This window comes from Littorina saxatilis, linkage group LG1 (genome assembly GCF_037325665.1).
Source record: "Littorina saxatilis isolate snail1 linkage group LG1, US_GU_Lsax_2.0, whole genome shotgun sequence".
Lineage (NCBI taxonomy): Eukaryota > Metazoa > Mollusca > Gastropoda > Littorinimorpha > Littorinidae > Littorina > Littorina saxatilis.
In genome coordinates, this window is record NC_090245.1 from 99,110,931 (window position 1) to 99,126,900 (window position 15,970).

The following is a 15,970-nucleotide window of genomic DNA, read 5'->3' on the forward strand; positions in this document are numbered from 1 at the left end:
ACACACACACTGACACACACACACATATATTTATATATATACACAGACAAACACGCACGCACGCACGCACGCACGCACGTACAACATACACACGCACATGTACTTTGGGTTTTGTCGTAGCAAGTGTCAATCGCAACACACACAAAATATCCAAACCAAATCGATTCCGGAAAATATCGAGCCGAATGTTCAACTTGCCTTCTCCAGTCCATATCCGGATATAGATAAAGTTTTCTTCGGATGTTCCTGTTCTAACAATAAAATCGAAAGAAAGTAAACTTACAGTACATGCGGAAACAAGTAATAAAAACAACTCACTGTGATCACCATGTCCATCCAAAACTGTTCGCAGCAGGGGAAAACAACACTGTGCTCTGTGATTCCGACATCAAACTTTTTCCTCCACGTTGAATTTCAGAGTTATTTCCCTTGTTGAGTCTTTTTCAGAGTCACAGGCACATGACACTTGGCCACCCAATACATTTTGTGGAGGAAAAAAGTACATTAACTAGATAAGATCGTATAGCTATGGTGTGTCGATCGGATTGCCATAATGGTGGGGTGATGCTCAATAGGATTAATGGATTAACAGGGGGAGGGAGGCTCTACTATTGTACTTGTACAACTGAAAAACTTATGATTCACAGACGTGTACTTAAAACACTGACTGAGTAGACTCGAGACTGAACACAAGTGTGTTCTTGGCCGGGGTATTTTAATTATTACCCACTCACTCAGAACATGACCCATGCATGTATCACAAAAGCTCAGAAGGCTGAAGTTACGTTCATTGCTGTATTCTTTATAAAGATGAGAAGTACGTGCACCAGAGGAAGAAAGTGTCCTGGCCGCGGCCTGCTGGCGGAAGATTAAAATGCCAACGGTGAGATAACGCGAAAAACTGCCGGCTAAAATCTGAGACTCTCAGTCTTATAAGGTTATACAGTTTCTAGGGATGGATAGTGAACCACAGTAAAATTTATTAGGCTATCATCTTATAGATTCAGTTGTGTGACAAGCCCAAACCCAGTCCCCCGCCTTCCCCGTGTCAAGTGCCAGTAGGCTACATAACTGGTGGGTCCAGTACGGCTAACCATATGTGCCACAATTGTTTTGTTCTGTGTCTCTTCTTTTCAACATTCCCCGGCTCTTTTTTGGGGATATCAACGTAGTAATTAACTGCCATCCAACATGAGCAGTGACGAATCGACGGACTCTGTGTGTGTGTGTGTGTGTGTGTGTGTGTGTGTGTGTGTGTGTGTGTGTGTGTGTGTGTGTGTGTGTGTGTGTGTCAGTGTATGTGTGTGTGTGTGTGTGTCAGTGTATGTGTGTGTGTGTCAGTGTGTGTGCGTGTGTATCAGTGTGTGTGTGTGTGAGTGTGTGTGTGTGTGTGCCGTGTGTGTGTGTGTCACTGTGGCATGTGTGTGTGTGTGTGTGTGTGTGTGTGTGTGTGTGTGTGTGTGTGTGAGAGTGTATGTGTGTGTGTGTCAGTGTATGTATGTGTGTGTGTGTGTGTGTCTCAGTGTGTGTGTGTGTGTGTGTGTGTGTGTGTGCACGGTGTGTGTGTGTGTGTGTGTGTGTGTGTAAATAAATAAACAAAAGGACAACAACGTGTTCTTTATTGGGAGACACCTTCTCGATCATTCCCAAGGCGTGAATTTAAAACGCTTTAACACAAGAAGCAAAGCGACCGCTGGTGTACAACAATAACAATAATAATATCAATACTTTATTGTTCAAACCGGTTCGTTGCCAGTACATATTTGTATACAAAGCATTGCTCATTACCTGCATTCACATGAATTAACAATTAATTAGAAAAAAACACAGTAAACACCAAGTTCCAAAGACTTTCGGGCCACGCCCTTCTTCAGTGAAATGAATGTAAGCAAACAATGACCAATGACGTAAAATTCTTGATTTAACAACTAATTAATTAATTAATTGATGAATTAACAACTCACAATGTGCCCTTGATGTATAGATTAAAACACCACCCGCCCGCCACACACATTGTTTGTTTGTTGTTGTACTTTTGCTTCTTTGATATTTATTGCCCGTTAAAGCAAGTTACCTAGCAAGCTGACGTCCTTCAGACTGTGAAATGAGTGAGTACCTTAAAACGGGAAAATTGTCATCGACGCAACCGGGCAATAACATACAGACACATAAATCCTTGAATTCAATCGACTAAGTCAATGAAAGATCCGTGTACATGTGCCTAGGAATGGATCCTTCGTTACAGTTGATACTGAGTGACAAATTTAGCAGAATTCCTGCAAAAAGGAAACAAGCAATTCTGCTTAACTACTTTCATTCTGAGTTCCTTACGCACAACGCACCTCCTGAACATAAACACATACCATGTCAATCACGCACGCACGCACACGCATACATGTCACACACACACCGTAGACACCCAGACACACGCACGAACGCAGATGCCCACACACACACACACACACTGACACACACACGCACGCACGCACGCACTCACCCACGCACGCACACACACATACACTGACACACACACACACAAACACCACACACACATACACGCACGCACGCACGCACTCACCCACGCACGCACGCACGCACACTCAAAAACACACACACACACACATACACACACACACACACACACACACACACACACACACACGCGCGCGCGCAGAGTCTAAACGTACACACGCACAGAAGCCTCCACACCCCCTCATCCCACCACACAAAGCTGGCCACACACATACATGCAGTTTTATCTGACCAGATCACTGACCTATGAAAATCACAGCAAAGGCCACAAAGAAGAGACCATGCCAGCCAAAAGCTTCTTTCAGGATTGGAGCTACAGAGCCGGTAATGACTGATGAAAATATCTGAAAAATTCAAGTAAAACAGAGCAAGCAAACAACTTTACAAACAGACAAAGTCAACCTTGAGCAAAGGAGCAATGAGTGCAAGTCTGTTCCAAAGCAAGCAGGGGAACCACTCAACCAGGTCAAACTAAACTAAACTTAAAATAAAAGAAAATGAATTAAAATGAATTTTTTTTTTTAGAATTAACTGATTTGAAATGAATCGAATTGAATTGAATTGAATTGGATTGAATTGAATTGAATTGAATTGAAATGAATGGGATTAGAACTGAATTGAAATGGAATGGAATAGAATTAAATTGAATTTAAAAACAACAACTGTAGTTTCTCCTTACCCCGCTGGAGTCCATGAGTCCCATGTTGACGTTGAAGTATCGGGGTCCGAAGAGCGTGAAGACCAAGGCGGGGATGAGAGTGAGGAGACCGCACATGGCGAGGTACATGGCGCACACCCACACACAGAACATCTCCCGGTCCGTCACCTCGCACGTGAAAACCGTCGCCACCAGGCACGCCAGCACACACTGAGCCACCACGGCCACAATCTGCACGCGGATATGTGTGCTGTTACACGACATTGATCATCAGTAATGTTTCTTTTTGATTGCCAAGGTGAAATTTGTTATTTTAAACACGTTAAAACGTCACACAGTAACGTCATATCTTTTCTCTTGTCATATTTTTGATTGCTTGTTTAAACATTTTTATTTTTATTTTTTAGATTCCACGTTTAAAGCGAGAATCCTGCACCACACAGCCGTGAAGTCTGAACCGTGGTTTCTTCCAGTAAGAAAGTAAGTTATCCAAAGTCGTGTTACACGACTTCAAATCTATCTCTTTGAAAATACCCATGAAAGCGGAAAGACCGGCACGGTTGGCCTAGTGGTAAGGCGTCCGCCCCGTGATCGGGAGGTCGTGGGTTCGAACCCCGGCCGGGTCATACCTAAGACTTTCAAATTGGCAATCTAGTGGCTGCTCCGCCTGGCGTCTGGCATTATGGGGTTAGTGCTAGGACTGGTTGGTCCGGTGTCAGAATAATGTGACTGGGTTAGAGGCATGAAGCCTGTGCTGCGACTTCTGTTGTCTTGTGTGTGGCGCACGTTATATGTCAAAGCAGCACCGCCCTGATATGGCCCTTCGTGGTCGGCTGGGCGTTAAGCAAAAAAAAAAAAAAAAAAAAAAAAAAATGAAAGCGGAAATCGTACGAATGTGTTTGCTAGTACACTACGCGGGCAATAGACGTAGTTGGGAAATAACTCTGACAGGTTTGTATGGGTTTTGAAAGAGTGAATGCTCTTGTTTTTTATTGAGGTAAACTTCCCCACGTGACGTTATAGGCCAATCACTAGCGATGGGTGTTTCTCCAGACGTGGAAAAGGAGCACGTGTGGAGTTTGTCTCAAATCACACTTTCACAACCCAAACAAACCCAGGGCTCCTCAATCTGTGCGTCCCTGTGTCCGATACACAATAGGAGCCAAAAACATGTACATGTACTAGTATAATGACCCGTGGAGCGGGTCCTAGGACGCACTAAAACTGAAAAGAGTGAGCACCGGAACGCATCACATATTCGTTGTCATCTGGCAGTGCTGTTTTAAGAAAATATTCTGATATGGTGTTAATCTAATCATATGACAACAATGTTTTTGTAAAGGTCTCCGAGCGTTTCAAAAGGCCGACATTACATTGACATGAGCGCTCCAGGGGTGATGTGTCGGCATGGCATGTGCCATCCGAACGCAACAATAGAAACTCCTTGTTTTCGGACCCTCTAAAGTTCCACTGAGGGGGTCCAAGGACCCACTAAAAATTAAAGTTGGGGGTCCGTGGACCCTCTCGCTTGGCCGTCCGTGGGCAGCCCTGCTGTGAAACCCGACAGAGTTATTTCCGAACATCGTCTATTGCCCTTCAAGTGTCTCACCCTGAATCCCACCCAGGCTGCCATCATGCCCCAGAGGGAGCACGTGTGGGGGGAGAGTTTGTCTCAATAAAAGCAAGGGTATTCACTCTTTCACAACCCACACAAACCCGACGGAGTTATTTCAGAACATCGTCTATTCATTCCCCTCACCCTGAAGCCAAACCTATCGGCCATCATGCCCCAGAAGGGACGTCCAGCAGCGTTGAAGACTGAGCTAAGGGAGGCCACCAGGCTCAGGTAGTGGTCATCGTTGATGAACGTCTGACCGTATGCCTGGACACACAATGTTTGGTGTGTAAGTTAGTGGAAAGAGGATAGAGAGAGGGGGGGAGAGAGAGAGAGAGAGAGAGAGAGAGAGAGAGAGAGAGAGAGAGAGAGAGAGAGAGAGAGAGAGAGAGAGAGCTTCGTGCAAGTAAAATTTGCAATTAATTTGGAACTTTTAGGGATTTTTCAGCCAGTGTTCAATTTCTGACCTTGAAGAGATTGGTGACGATGGCCGTGCCCATGTAGGTGAAGGTCATCACTGCCCACATTGTCCAGAACACACGGCATCGCACCACCTCTCGCGGGTGGTAGTTCTCGCGATGCTTCTCGTCTCGGGCTGGCCGAGTCTGGTAAGATTTCTCTGCCTTCTCCCAAAACGAAGTTTCTGCCTCTTTATTTGTGGCTGGAACACGGGGGATAACCGGTCAAAGGCCGAACAGAAGCCGAATGCCGCTCATGACACGTGTGAAGGCAAGTTTTGTCTGTTTTCTAGGTATTGTTTGATTTATGTGGGGATTTAAGGTAAGCTACTGATTCAGCGATGACTAAATTTGTTTCTCGATGCATAAAAAGTCAGGGAGCGATTGATATTTGCCCGTAAATATCCTTCAAAGCTGAAAATGTCCGCGATCGAGCACCGGAAATGGCTGTTCGATGGGTTTTGCAAGTAGAAATGTGCTTTATTTCACCAAATCAGCTCGTATTTGGTGTGGGTACGGGATTCTAGAGGACGAAGGAGTCATAAGAGGTGCAAAGAAGTGCTATTTGGGAGTAGAATAAATCTTCCGAGACAGTAGACAAGAGAAGGTCATATTTGAGAGAGGAGCGCGTAGGCCGATTGTCTTTCCGACAAGCGAATGATACAGCAGATTAATCATTCGTTTTGACCAGAAACCTAGTCTCTAGTTTTTATGAATGAGTTTTTTAATTAAAACAATCACGAGAACTCTCTCGCTTAGCCTAATGGCTGTTCGATGGGTTTCGCAAGTAGAAATGTGCTTTATTTCACCAAATCAGCTCGTATTTGACATCGGTTTGGTATATATATATATATTTTCTAATCCTACCGCGAACTGGATAGCAGACGCGGCACGACTGTTGCACCACACTTTGAAGGGGATATAGCTCAGTTGGTAGCGCGCTGGATTTGTATTCAGTTGGCCGCTGTCAGCGTGAGTTCGATCCCAGGTTCGGCGGAAATTTATTTCAGAGTCAAATTTGTGTGCAGACTCTCTTCGGTGTCCGAACTCCCCCCCCCCCCCCCCCCGTGTACACTACATTGGGTGTGCACGTTAAAGATCCCACGATTGACAAAAGGGTCTTTCCTGGCAAAAATTGCTTAGGCACAGTTAATAATTGTCTACCTATACCCGTGTGACTTGGAATAATAGGCCGTGAAAGGTAAATATGCGCCGAAATGGCTGCAATTACTGGCCGTATAAAATTTCATCTCACACGGCATCACTGCAGAGCGCCTAGAACTGTACCCACGGAATATGCGCGATATAAGCCTCATTGATTGATTGATTGAAGTAATCCCACACTTTGAAGTAAATTACTTCAAAGTGTGGGGATGTGCCCCACACTTTGAAGTAAACCCATTTTTTACTTCAAAGTGTGGGGGGATCTTCCCACACTTTGAAGTAAACTCAGTTTTTACTTCAAAGTGTGGGGGGATCTTCCCACACTTTGAAGTAACTTACTTTAAAGCGTGGGACTTTTGCATCGCCTGTTTGAGCCTGATGATTTTGTCAAAAAAAATGGCAAAGTCTTTTGGATGAGTGAACAGAAAAAGTGAGCGAGCCAAGAAACATAGGGATGTTTGTTATCAGGCTTTAAAGGCATATGTACTCGATGACTATACACGCTAATTGCTTTACCAACAGCTGGAGACATGCTAAATTAAGTTCCCTGCAAAATATTGTGGTCTAGGACCCCTTCAATGTTGAGATATGTTAATTTTCATTTTGATCTGGATCGTCCTATTTATAGATTTGGCAACACATGTAACGTTGATGCAAGGGAGCTAACACCGCGGCTTTGTTGACATCCTCACTTTTTCAGAGGCTAGAACAAGCTGTAATGCATGTATTATGGTCCGCGCATGGTGACATATCGTCATTATATGGTCTTATGGTGCGTTTGACATCGATTATGGGCAAACTACACTTTGTAAACACGGGAGCGCGTACATATGCCTTTAAGCAATGTCCCATTGTTGAGTATGACGAAAACTCGTGGTGACGATTTTAAAACATGTTGGGTCACGCATGGTCCAACCTTACATGGTCCAACCTTACATGGTCCAACCTTACATGGTCCAACCTTACATGGTCCAATCTTACATGGTCCAATCTTACATGGTCCAACCTTACATGGTCCAATCGTGCATGGTCCAATTTTACATGGTCCAATCTTACATGGTCCAACCTTACATGGTCCAATCTTACATGGTCCAACCTTGCATGGTCCAACCTTGCATGGTCCAATCTTACATGGTCCAATCTTACATGGTCCAACCTTACATGGTCCAATCTTACATGGTCCAACCTTGCATGGTCCAACCTTGCATGGTCCAACCTTACATGGACAACCTTACATGGTCCAACCTTACATGGTCTAACCTTACCATGTCCAACCTTACATGGTCCAATCTTACATGGTCCAACCTTACATGGTCCAATCTTACATGGTCCAATATTACATGGTCCAACCTTACATGGTCCAACCTTACATGGTGCAACCTTACATGGTCCAACCTTACATGGTCCAATCTTACATGGTCCAATCTTACATGGTCCAATCTTACATGGTCCAATAATATATATGGACCATGTAAGATTGGACCATGTAAGGTTGGACCATGTAATGTTGGACCATGTAAGGTTGGACCATGTAAGATTGGACCATGCGTGACCCAACATGTTTTAAAATCGTCACCACGAGTTTTCGTCACACTCAACAATGGGACATTGCTTAAAGCCATATGTACTCGATGACTATACACGCTAATTGCTTTACCCACAGCTGGAGACATGCTAAATTAAGTTCCCTGCAAGATATTGTGGTCTAGGACCCCTTAAATGTTGAGATATTTGAATTTTTATTTTGATCTAGATCGTCCTATTTATAGATTTGCCAACAGAGGTAGCGTTGACGCAAGGGAAATAACTCCGCGTCTTTGTTGACATCCTCACTTTTTCAGAGGCTAGAACAAGCTGTAATGCATGTATATGGTCCGCGCATGGCGACATATCGTCATTACATGGTCTTATGGTGCGTTTGACATCGATTATGGGCAAACTACACTTTGTAAACACGGGAGCGCGTACATATGCCTTTAAAGCCTGATAACAAACATCACTATGTTTCTTGGCTCGCTCACTTTTTCTGTTCACTCATCCAAAAGACTGCCATTTTTTTGACAAAATCATCAGGCTCAAACAGGCGATGCAAAAGTCCCACGCTTTGAAGTAAGTTACTTCAAAGTGTGGGAAGATCCCCCCACACTTTGAAGTAAAAACTGAGTTTACTTCAACGTGTGGGAAGATCCCCCCACACTTTGAAGTAAAAAATGGGTTTACTTCAAAGTGTGGGGCACATCCCCACACTTTGAAGTAATTTACTTCAAAGTGTGGGATTACTTCAAAGTGTGGTGCAACAGTCGTGCCGCGTCTGCTATCCAGTTCGCGGTAGGATTAGAAAAAAAATATATATATACCAAACCGATGTCAAATTTATACGAGCTGATTTGGTGAAATAAAGCACATTTCTACTTGCGAAACCCATCGAACAGCCATTAGGCTAAGCGAGAGAGTTCTCGTGATTGTTTTAATCAAAAAACTCATTCATAAAAACTAGAGACTAGGTTTCTGGTCAAAACGAATGATTAATCTGCTGTATCATTCGCTTGTCGGAAAGACAATCGGCCTACGCGCTCCTCTCTCAAATATGACCTTCTCTTGTCTACTGTCTCGGAAGATTTATTCTACTCCCAAATAGCACTTCTTTGCACCTCTTATGACTCCTTCGTCCTCTAGAATCCCGTACCCATACCAAATACGAGCTGATTTGGTGAAATAAAGCACATTTCTACTTGCAAAACCCATCGAACAGCCATTTCCGGTGCTCGATCGCGGACATTTTCAGCTTTGAAGGATATTTACGGGCAAATATCAATCGCTCCCTGACTTTTTATGCATCGAGAAACAAATTTAGTCATCGCTGAATCAGTAGCTTACCTTAAATCCCGACATAAATCAAACAATACCTAGAAAACAGACAAAACTTGCCTTCACACGTGTCATGAGCGGCATTCGGCTTCTGTTCGGCATTTGACCGGTTATCCCCCGTGTGGAATCAAGTTTTCCTTTTCGGCTGATGACTTTGTGATGATTACAACCTGGAAACAAATCATTGGACATGGTGGCAATCTTTTCCCCCAAACTAAGTTAAAGGCATATGTACGCGCTCCCGTGTTTACAAAGTGTAGTTTGCCCATAATCGATGTCAAACGCACCATAAGACCATGTAATGACGATATGTCGCCATGCGCGGACCATATACATGCATTACAGCTTGTTCTAGCCTCTGAAAAAGTGAGGATGTCAACAAAGACGCGGAGTTATTTCCCTTGCGTCAACTTTCCCTCTGTTGGCAAATCTATAAATAGGACGATCTAGATCAAAATAAAAATTCAAATATCTCAACATTTAAGGGGTCCTAGACCACAATATCTTGCAGGGAACTTAATTTAGCATGTCTCCAGCTGTTGGTAAAGCAATTAGCGTGTATAGTCATCGAGTACATATGGATTTAAGCAAATACACATGTGCAAGACATAACATGATACTAGGGATAGGAGAGAAGGCGAAGGGAATACTATTCAGGATCTTGTTGAAGTAAACGCTGCTTCAATTGAAGAGAGAGAGAGAGAGAGAGAGAGAGAGAGAGAGAGAGAGAGAGAGAGAGAGAGAGAGAGAGAGAGAGAGAAAGAGAGAGAGGAAGCGAGAGAGAGAGAGAGAGAGAGAGAGAGAGAGAGAGAGAGAGAGAGAGAGAGATTATGATGATGATCATGATGATGAAACTTTATTTTGCAAGGATAGAGGTTTAAGGCTACGCCTTTTGTTACAATCTGTCCTTATATCTGAATAATCCAAAATTCTAATAAATGACAAACAGAACATCAAGCAAACAAACAAACAAACACACAAATGATCAAGAGAGAGAGAGAGAGAGAGAGAGAGAGAGAGAGAGAGAGAGAGAGAGAGAGAGAGAGAGAGAGAGAGAGAGAGAGAGATTAATATGATGATGATCATGATGATGAAACTTTATTTTGCAAGGATAGAGGTTTGAGGCTACGCCTTTTGTTACAATCTGTCCTTATATCTGAATAATCCAAAATTCGAATAAATGACAAACAGAACATCAAGCAAACAAACAAACAAACAAACACACAAATGATCAAAAGAGAGAGAGAGAGAGAGAGAGAGAGAGAGAGAGAGAGAGAGAGAGAGAGAGAGAGAGAGAGAGAGAGAGAGAGAGAGAGAGAAAGAGAGAGAGAGAGAGAGAGAGAGAGAGAGAGAGAAAGAGAGTGGACAAGAGAGAGAGAGAGCAAGAGAGAAAGAGAGAGGGTGAGAAAGACAGAGAGAGAGAGAGAGAGAGAGAGAGAGAGAGAGAGAGAGAGAGAGAGAGAGAGAGAGAGAGGGAGGGAGACACACACACAGACACAGAGAGAGAGAGGAACGAAACAAGAAACAGAGAGACAGAATGACAAATTTTTATTTTTTTAAATTTTTTTTATTTATTTATTATATTAGCACATATCATGATTGTATTGATTGTATTTATTGTTCAAAATGCCCCCATGGGTTATGGACTAATAAACTTGAACTTGAACTTGAACTTGAACTTGAACTTGAACTTGACCTTGAACTTGAACTTGACAGAGACGCGAATGCCTCTGACGGTCATACGCACAAAAAGACAGACAGACAGACAGACAGACAGACAGACAGACAGACAGATCTCAGTGTGAGTACCTGTGGTGGTACTGGTGGTACTGGTGGTACTGGTGGGTCACAAATGACCAGCACACACACCAGCAGACCAGCGGTGAATATCGTCCCCACCAGCAGAAAACAGCTCGGTACCCGGTCCAGCACCGAGCTTTGACTGAAATATCTGGAACCCAAATCATACACCAGCACATCTAACATAGGCCTGCGTTTTTTGTTTTTTGTTAGTTCGTTAAAGTGAATACGTACTCTCATGTAGACTTACGAATGGTTTCAACTTGAGATCAACTTCAGTTTGATTTTTGAATTTAAAATACGCTGCACACACAAGTACAACATTGATTAATGTATACGTACAGAATATAACTATCTCTGCTCGAATTAAAACACTAAAGTGCAATGCCGCGGTCAAACGTACAAACCATCAAGCCATCAAAATATTCGACAAACACACAGAAATTCAAATATGAAAAAGTCATATTTCTAAATAAAAGATCAGCAATATGCCTTGAATTGTTGAATGCATTAAACATTGATAACAACAGTGAACAGTGAAATGAAACACAAAACGTGTCTCACTTATGAAAAGTGAAAAGAAACAAAACACGTCTCTCACTTATCTTCCCCTACAGTGACGTCAGGTTCGAGGTTGTCAAGGTTGATGTAGCACGTGGTCAATTGGTTCCAGGCCACTGCACCGAGGCCATATCCGGTCAGCACCAGACCTGTGATGAGCCCTCTGTGCTCTGGTACCCACTGTGATATTGACCATTCAATGCGCATCAGTCAAAGGCACTGTAACGTTGGCCATTCTTCTTCTTCTTCTTCGTTCATGCGCTGAAACCCACATGTACACTCGTGTTTTTGCACGTGTGGGTTTTTACATGTATGGCCGTTTTTACCCCGCCAGTTAGGCAGCCACACGCCGCTTTCGGGGGATGCATGCTTGGTATTTTCGTGTTTCTATAACCCACCGAATTCCGACATGCATTAAAGGATCTTTTCCGTGCGCACTGGGTCTTGTGCTTACGTCTTCACGCGAAAGGGGAATAAGGCACCAGCAGGTCGGTACCCAAGATCAGAAAAATCTCCACCCTTAACCCGACAGGCTCGGCCGATGTTCGAACCCACCACTTTCCGCCTTTGAGGTTGGAGTCTTATCCACTAAACCACTGCGCTGGTTTCTTCTCACCACTTCTGATCTGTCGAGACTTCTTTTTTTCATCGGATAAGATCATCCCTCTACTGCTAAACGTACCAGGATCATCGGCCTGGCTGCTCTCTGTCAGAGTGGGACTTTTTTTATGAATTCATTTGTAAACGGAAGCTGGTGTCTTTTTGTGAAATTCATTGATAAAAACAAAATGTCAGGTTCCGCAGAGAAAGCAATGAGGATGTTGATTTTTGGTGTGTGTCCAATTTGAGAGATGGTCATACCCCAAGTAAAAGCAGGCCCGGCACGGTTGGCCTAGTGGTAAGGCGTCCGCCCCGTGATCGGGAGGTCGTGGGTTCGAACCCCGGCCGGGTCATACCTAAGACTTTAAAATTGGCAATCTAGTAGCTGCTCCGCCTGGCGTCTGGCATTATGGGGTTAGTGCTAGGACTGGTTGGTCCGGTGTCAGAATAATGTGACTGGGTGAGACATGAAGCCTGTGCTGCGACTTCTGTCTTGTGTGTGGCGCACGTTATATCATTATGTCAAAGCAGCACCGCCCTGATATGGCCCTTCGTGGTCGGCTGGGCGTTAAGCAAACAAACAAACAAAGTAAAAGCAGGGACAGAACTAAGATAGGTGAAGAACTGTTCGTACGCAGTTTTGACCTTAAAAATATTTCAGAACATTAAACTTTAAACTGCCTGAAGTAGTACGAACTACTAGTAACGTACGTACGTAGAACCCTTTTACAAGAAAAACAACAACTGGAAAAAGCATGTTGAAGTAATTTAACAATTATGTACAACATTTGAGGTCTTGACATTTCTATTACACAAATTTGCAAAATTCCCGACTGAATCAGGAAATTTACACATTTACTGACATTTTCAGGGATTTTGTAAATGTCCTGGTTTTGAGAATTTACTGTAACATATATATGTTCCAGTTAATCTGTGAAACCAGGGAATACGTGTATTAACTAGGTAATACATGAATTAACTGACGGAAAAAACCAGTTAATTCATGTATTACCTAAAATAGTTTAGTTAATACACGTATTCCCTGGTTTCACAGATTAACTGTAAATTATAAGACTACTTTCTTTGCAATATTCATATATGCAATGTACTGCATGCCTTGAGGAATTTCACGATTACTTTGAAACTCCACGAAAACCGGCGCACGCAAGTTGAATGGCAAGAAACAAAGTACTTTCTTTCTTTCTTTATTTGGTGTTTAACGTCGTTTTCAACCACGAAGGTTATATCGCGACGGAAACAAAGTACACAACAATACTGATAACTTACTCGCAATGCAATGTTGATACAGCCAGGGTACAGTATGGCGTGAGGTACACCTCCCAGCATTCCATACGTCACAACTGTTAGCGGAAGTGACGTTTGTACGCTCCAGTAGGATCCGAAAAATGATGCACTGAAATGAGCAGTTTTTTTTCTTTTCTTTCTGTATTTCAATATCTTATTCCTATTTTTTTCGGTGTTGTTGGTATTGCTGTTGTTTTAGTTGTTTTAGTTGTTGTTGTTGTTGTTGTTGTTGTTGTTGTTGTTGTTGTTTTGTTGTTTGACTTTAGTTCGTTGCGTGTGCATCTGACAGAAAGAAAAAGAGAAAAAGAAAGTGTAGAAAATGGAGGAGTGGTAGAAAGAAGCAGCAGTTAGCAGCTGTGGCATTTTCAATTCTTAAAACTGCTACTGCCGTTTTATGAGTGTGTTGATTGACTTTTCGTTATGCTTCAGCAACGCAGTCCTACTGTTTTGCATATTACCGCCCCAAGACACGTGGACTGACAAGGAAAGGGAATAACTCTGTCGGGTTTTTATGTGTTGTGAAAGAGTGAATGCCCTTGTTTTTCCTCTGACAAATAAATTCACACGTGCTCCCGTCCACGTGTTTCCGACACACCCCTCGTTAGTGATTGGCCCCTCCAATGTTTGTCTGATTAAAAAGCAAGGGCATTCACTCTTTCACAACCCATACAAACCCGATAGTTATTTAAGGAATTCGTCTATTGCTTTTCTTTCTTTCTTTATTTGGTGTTTAACGTCGTTTTCAACCACGAAGGTTATATCGCGACGAGGGAAAGGGGGGAGATGGGATAGGGGAAAGGGGGGAGATGGGATAGAGCCACTTGTTAAGTGTTTCTTGTTCACAAAAGCACTAATCAAAAAATTGCTCCAGGGGCTTGCAACGTAGTACAATATATGACCTTACTGGGAGAATGCAAGTTTCCAGTACAAAGGACTAAACATTTCTTACATACTGCTTGACTAAAATCTTTACAAACATTGACTATATTCTATACAAGAACCACTTAACAAGGGTAAAAGGAGAAACAGAATCCGTTAGTCGCCTCTTACGACATGCGGGGTGCAGAGAAATAAGGATGTGGAAAAGAAGACTTTTGGTAAGTGAAATAAAGGTGATGAATCCAGTCAGGTAGAAATAAGACAACAAGAAAAGAATTGGAAAACTGCAGGGAATAGTAGGGAGAGTTTTCTTGGAAGGACATATAGGTGAAAGGACTGGTAAGGCAGAAATAAGACAAAAGAAGAGAAGTAAAGGGGTGGGGTAGCTCTGTTTAAACGCTCCCGCCGCGTGAAGGCGACCCCATGGGAGCGCGTCTATTGCTGAGCCATCTAATGGCCAACAACTTTGAACCGGTCATATAGTTTCAAATCATTAATCTCGGCGATACATAAGATTTCTCTTTAAATTGTGCTGATCAATAAAGCATAAAAAGAAAGTAAAACACCTACAAAGAACTCGATCTGGAGAAAGAACAAAAAGAAAGACTTGGCGCTTGACGATTTCGCTGTTTCACTCTTCCCAAAGTTTCAAAAAGTCACGTTCTAACACTTACGCTGTGAAGAGAAGTCCAATGCACAGATAAAGCTTGGTGGTCATTCTGGTGGAAAGTATACCAACACACGGCATGATGACGTATTCTGTGATGCTGAGGGTTTGAGGTAACCATAGCGTGTCTGTGTAGTCGACGTCATCATCTTTCGTTTTGTTACGCAGATATGACGTCACATAGGGGTTGATGTTGGCTACAAATGGAGAAAGAAAATTCTATTTTGAAGAGCAGGGCAAGGATATCAGGGCAATGCCCATTCTGATCAGTCATCGCTCTACGGCTATCGCCAGTTATCTCTCTGACCGGACGCTACAGTCCTACGCGAATCTATCAAAACAAAAATACAGAGTTATCTCCCATAATTATGTTTTTTCGCGAGCACTGATCTAAATTTGAGATCAGTGTTCGCGAGACGAAAATGATTGCAGATTGGCCGACTTCGACAGTGATCTCTGTTCTGTTCTTCACAGTTATGATAAAGACATCGTTCTAAGGTCAAAACAAGTCGAAATTTTGGACTGCTGCCGGAAGGAGACCGTAATAATTATCTGGTTTCATCACTGTCAACTGGTTACAGAAAAAATCGTCTGCTCCAGTGAGCGCCGAAACCAAACGGTTGATTATCACGTGACACTTTTGCCATATTCCCAGCGAAGCTGAATCGATTTGAGAAATGTGCATACCGAATAATACATGATAAAGAAGGATTCTTTGTGCCCGGCTACGTGCTACAGTTGGAGATGGAAGTTCACCAAACATTGGGACCATACTAACAAAATTACGGTGGGTGCAATAGTCGCCCCCATTTTTTCAGCAAACGCCACCCAAGGCCGCTTTGGACGAGTAGAAATTCCGTAGT

General features: G+C 43.0%; 3 protein-coding genes across 3 annotated transcripts in view; all 3 read right to left on the bottom strand.

Moving 5' to 3' along the window:
• Positions 1–420, bottom strand: part of LOC138947280 (endothelin-converting enzyme homolog) — a 46,909-nt gene extending 46,489 nt beyond the window's left edge. Inside the window, exon 1 of the mRNA XM_070318726.1 lies at positions 319–420. The gene's annotated coding sequence lies outside the window, so the exon portion shown is untranslated. The remainder of the gene's footprint in view (positions 1–318) is intronic.
• A 1,293-nt stretch (positions 421–1,713) lies between these two features.
• On the bottom strand, positions 1,714–9,379 carry LOC138956131 (oxalate:formate antiporter-like). Its single transcript, XM_070327597.1, has 6 exons — positions 9,364–9,379; positions 5,273–5,466; positions 4,950–5,072; positions 3,212–3,421; positions 2,777–2,876; positions 1,714–2,276 (listed from the first exon to the last, which is right to left on the bottom strand). Exons 1-6 carry the CDS (start codon positions 9,377–9,379, stop codon positions 2,191–2,193), a joined length of 729 nt encoding a protein of 242 aa, XP_070183698.1. The 3' UTR covers positions 1,714–2,190.
• Positions 9,380–9,405: 26 nt separating this feature from the next.
• On the bottom strand, positions 9,406–15,550 carry LOC138956231 (uncharacterized). Its single transcript, XM_070327669.1, has 5 exons — positions 15,115–15,550; positions 13,544–13,670; positions 11,697–11,836; positions 11,105–11,246; positions 9,406–9,465 (listed from the first exon to the last, which is right to left on the bottom strand). Exons 1-5 carry the CDS (start codon positions 15,186–15,188, stop codon positions 9,406–9,408), a joined length of 543 nt encoding a protein of 180 aa, XP_070183770.1. The 5' UTR covers positions 15,189–15,550.
• Between the last annotated feature and the right edge of the window lie 420 nt (positions 15,551–15,970).

Bases quoted from the DNA above. Each gene is read 5' to 3' on its own strand.
- LOC138956231 (XM_070327669.1), bottom strand. From the start codon at position 15,188: ATGCCGTGTGTTGGTATACTTTCCACCAGAATGACCACCAAGCTTTAT. The intron at 13,671-15,114 runs GTAAGTGTTAGA...TGCTCATTTCAG, and splicing joins ATTGGACTTCTCTTCACAGC to TGCATCATTTTTCGGATCCT. The intron at 11,837-13,543 runs GTAAGTTATCAG...TCAATATCACAG, and splicing joins GTATCAACATTGCATTGCGA to TGGGTACCAGAGCACAGAGG.
- LOC138956131 (XM_070327597.1), bottom strand. The intron at 3,422-4,949 runs GTGAGGGGAATG...ATCCGCGTGCAG, and splicing joins CCGATAGGTTTGGCTTCAGG to ATTGTGGCCGTGGTGGCTCA. The intron at 2,877-3,211 runs GTAAGGAGAAAC...TGAATTTTTCAG, and splicing joins GACTCATGGACTCCAGCGGG to ATATTTTCATCAGTCATTAC.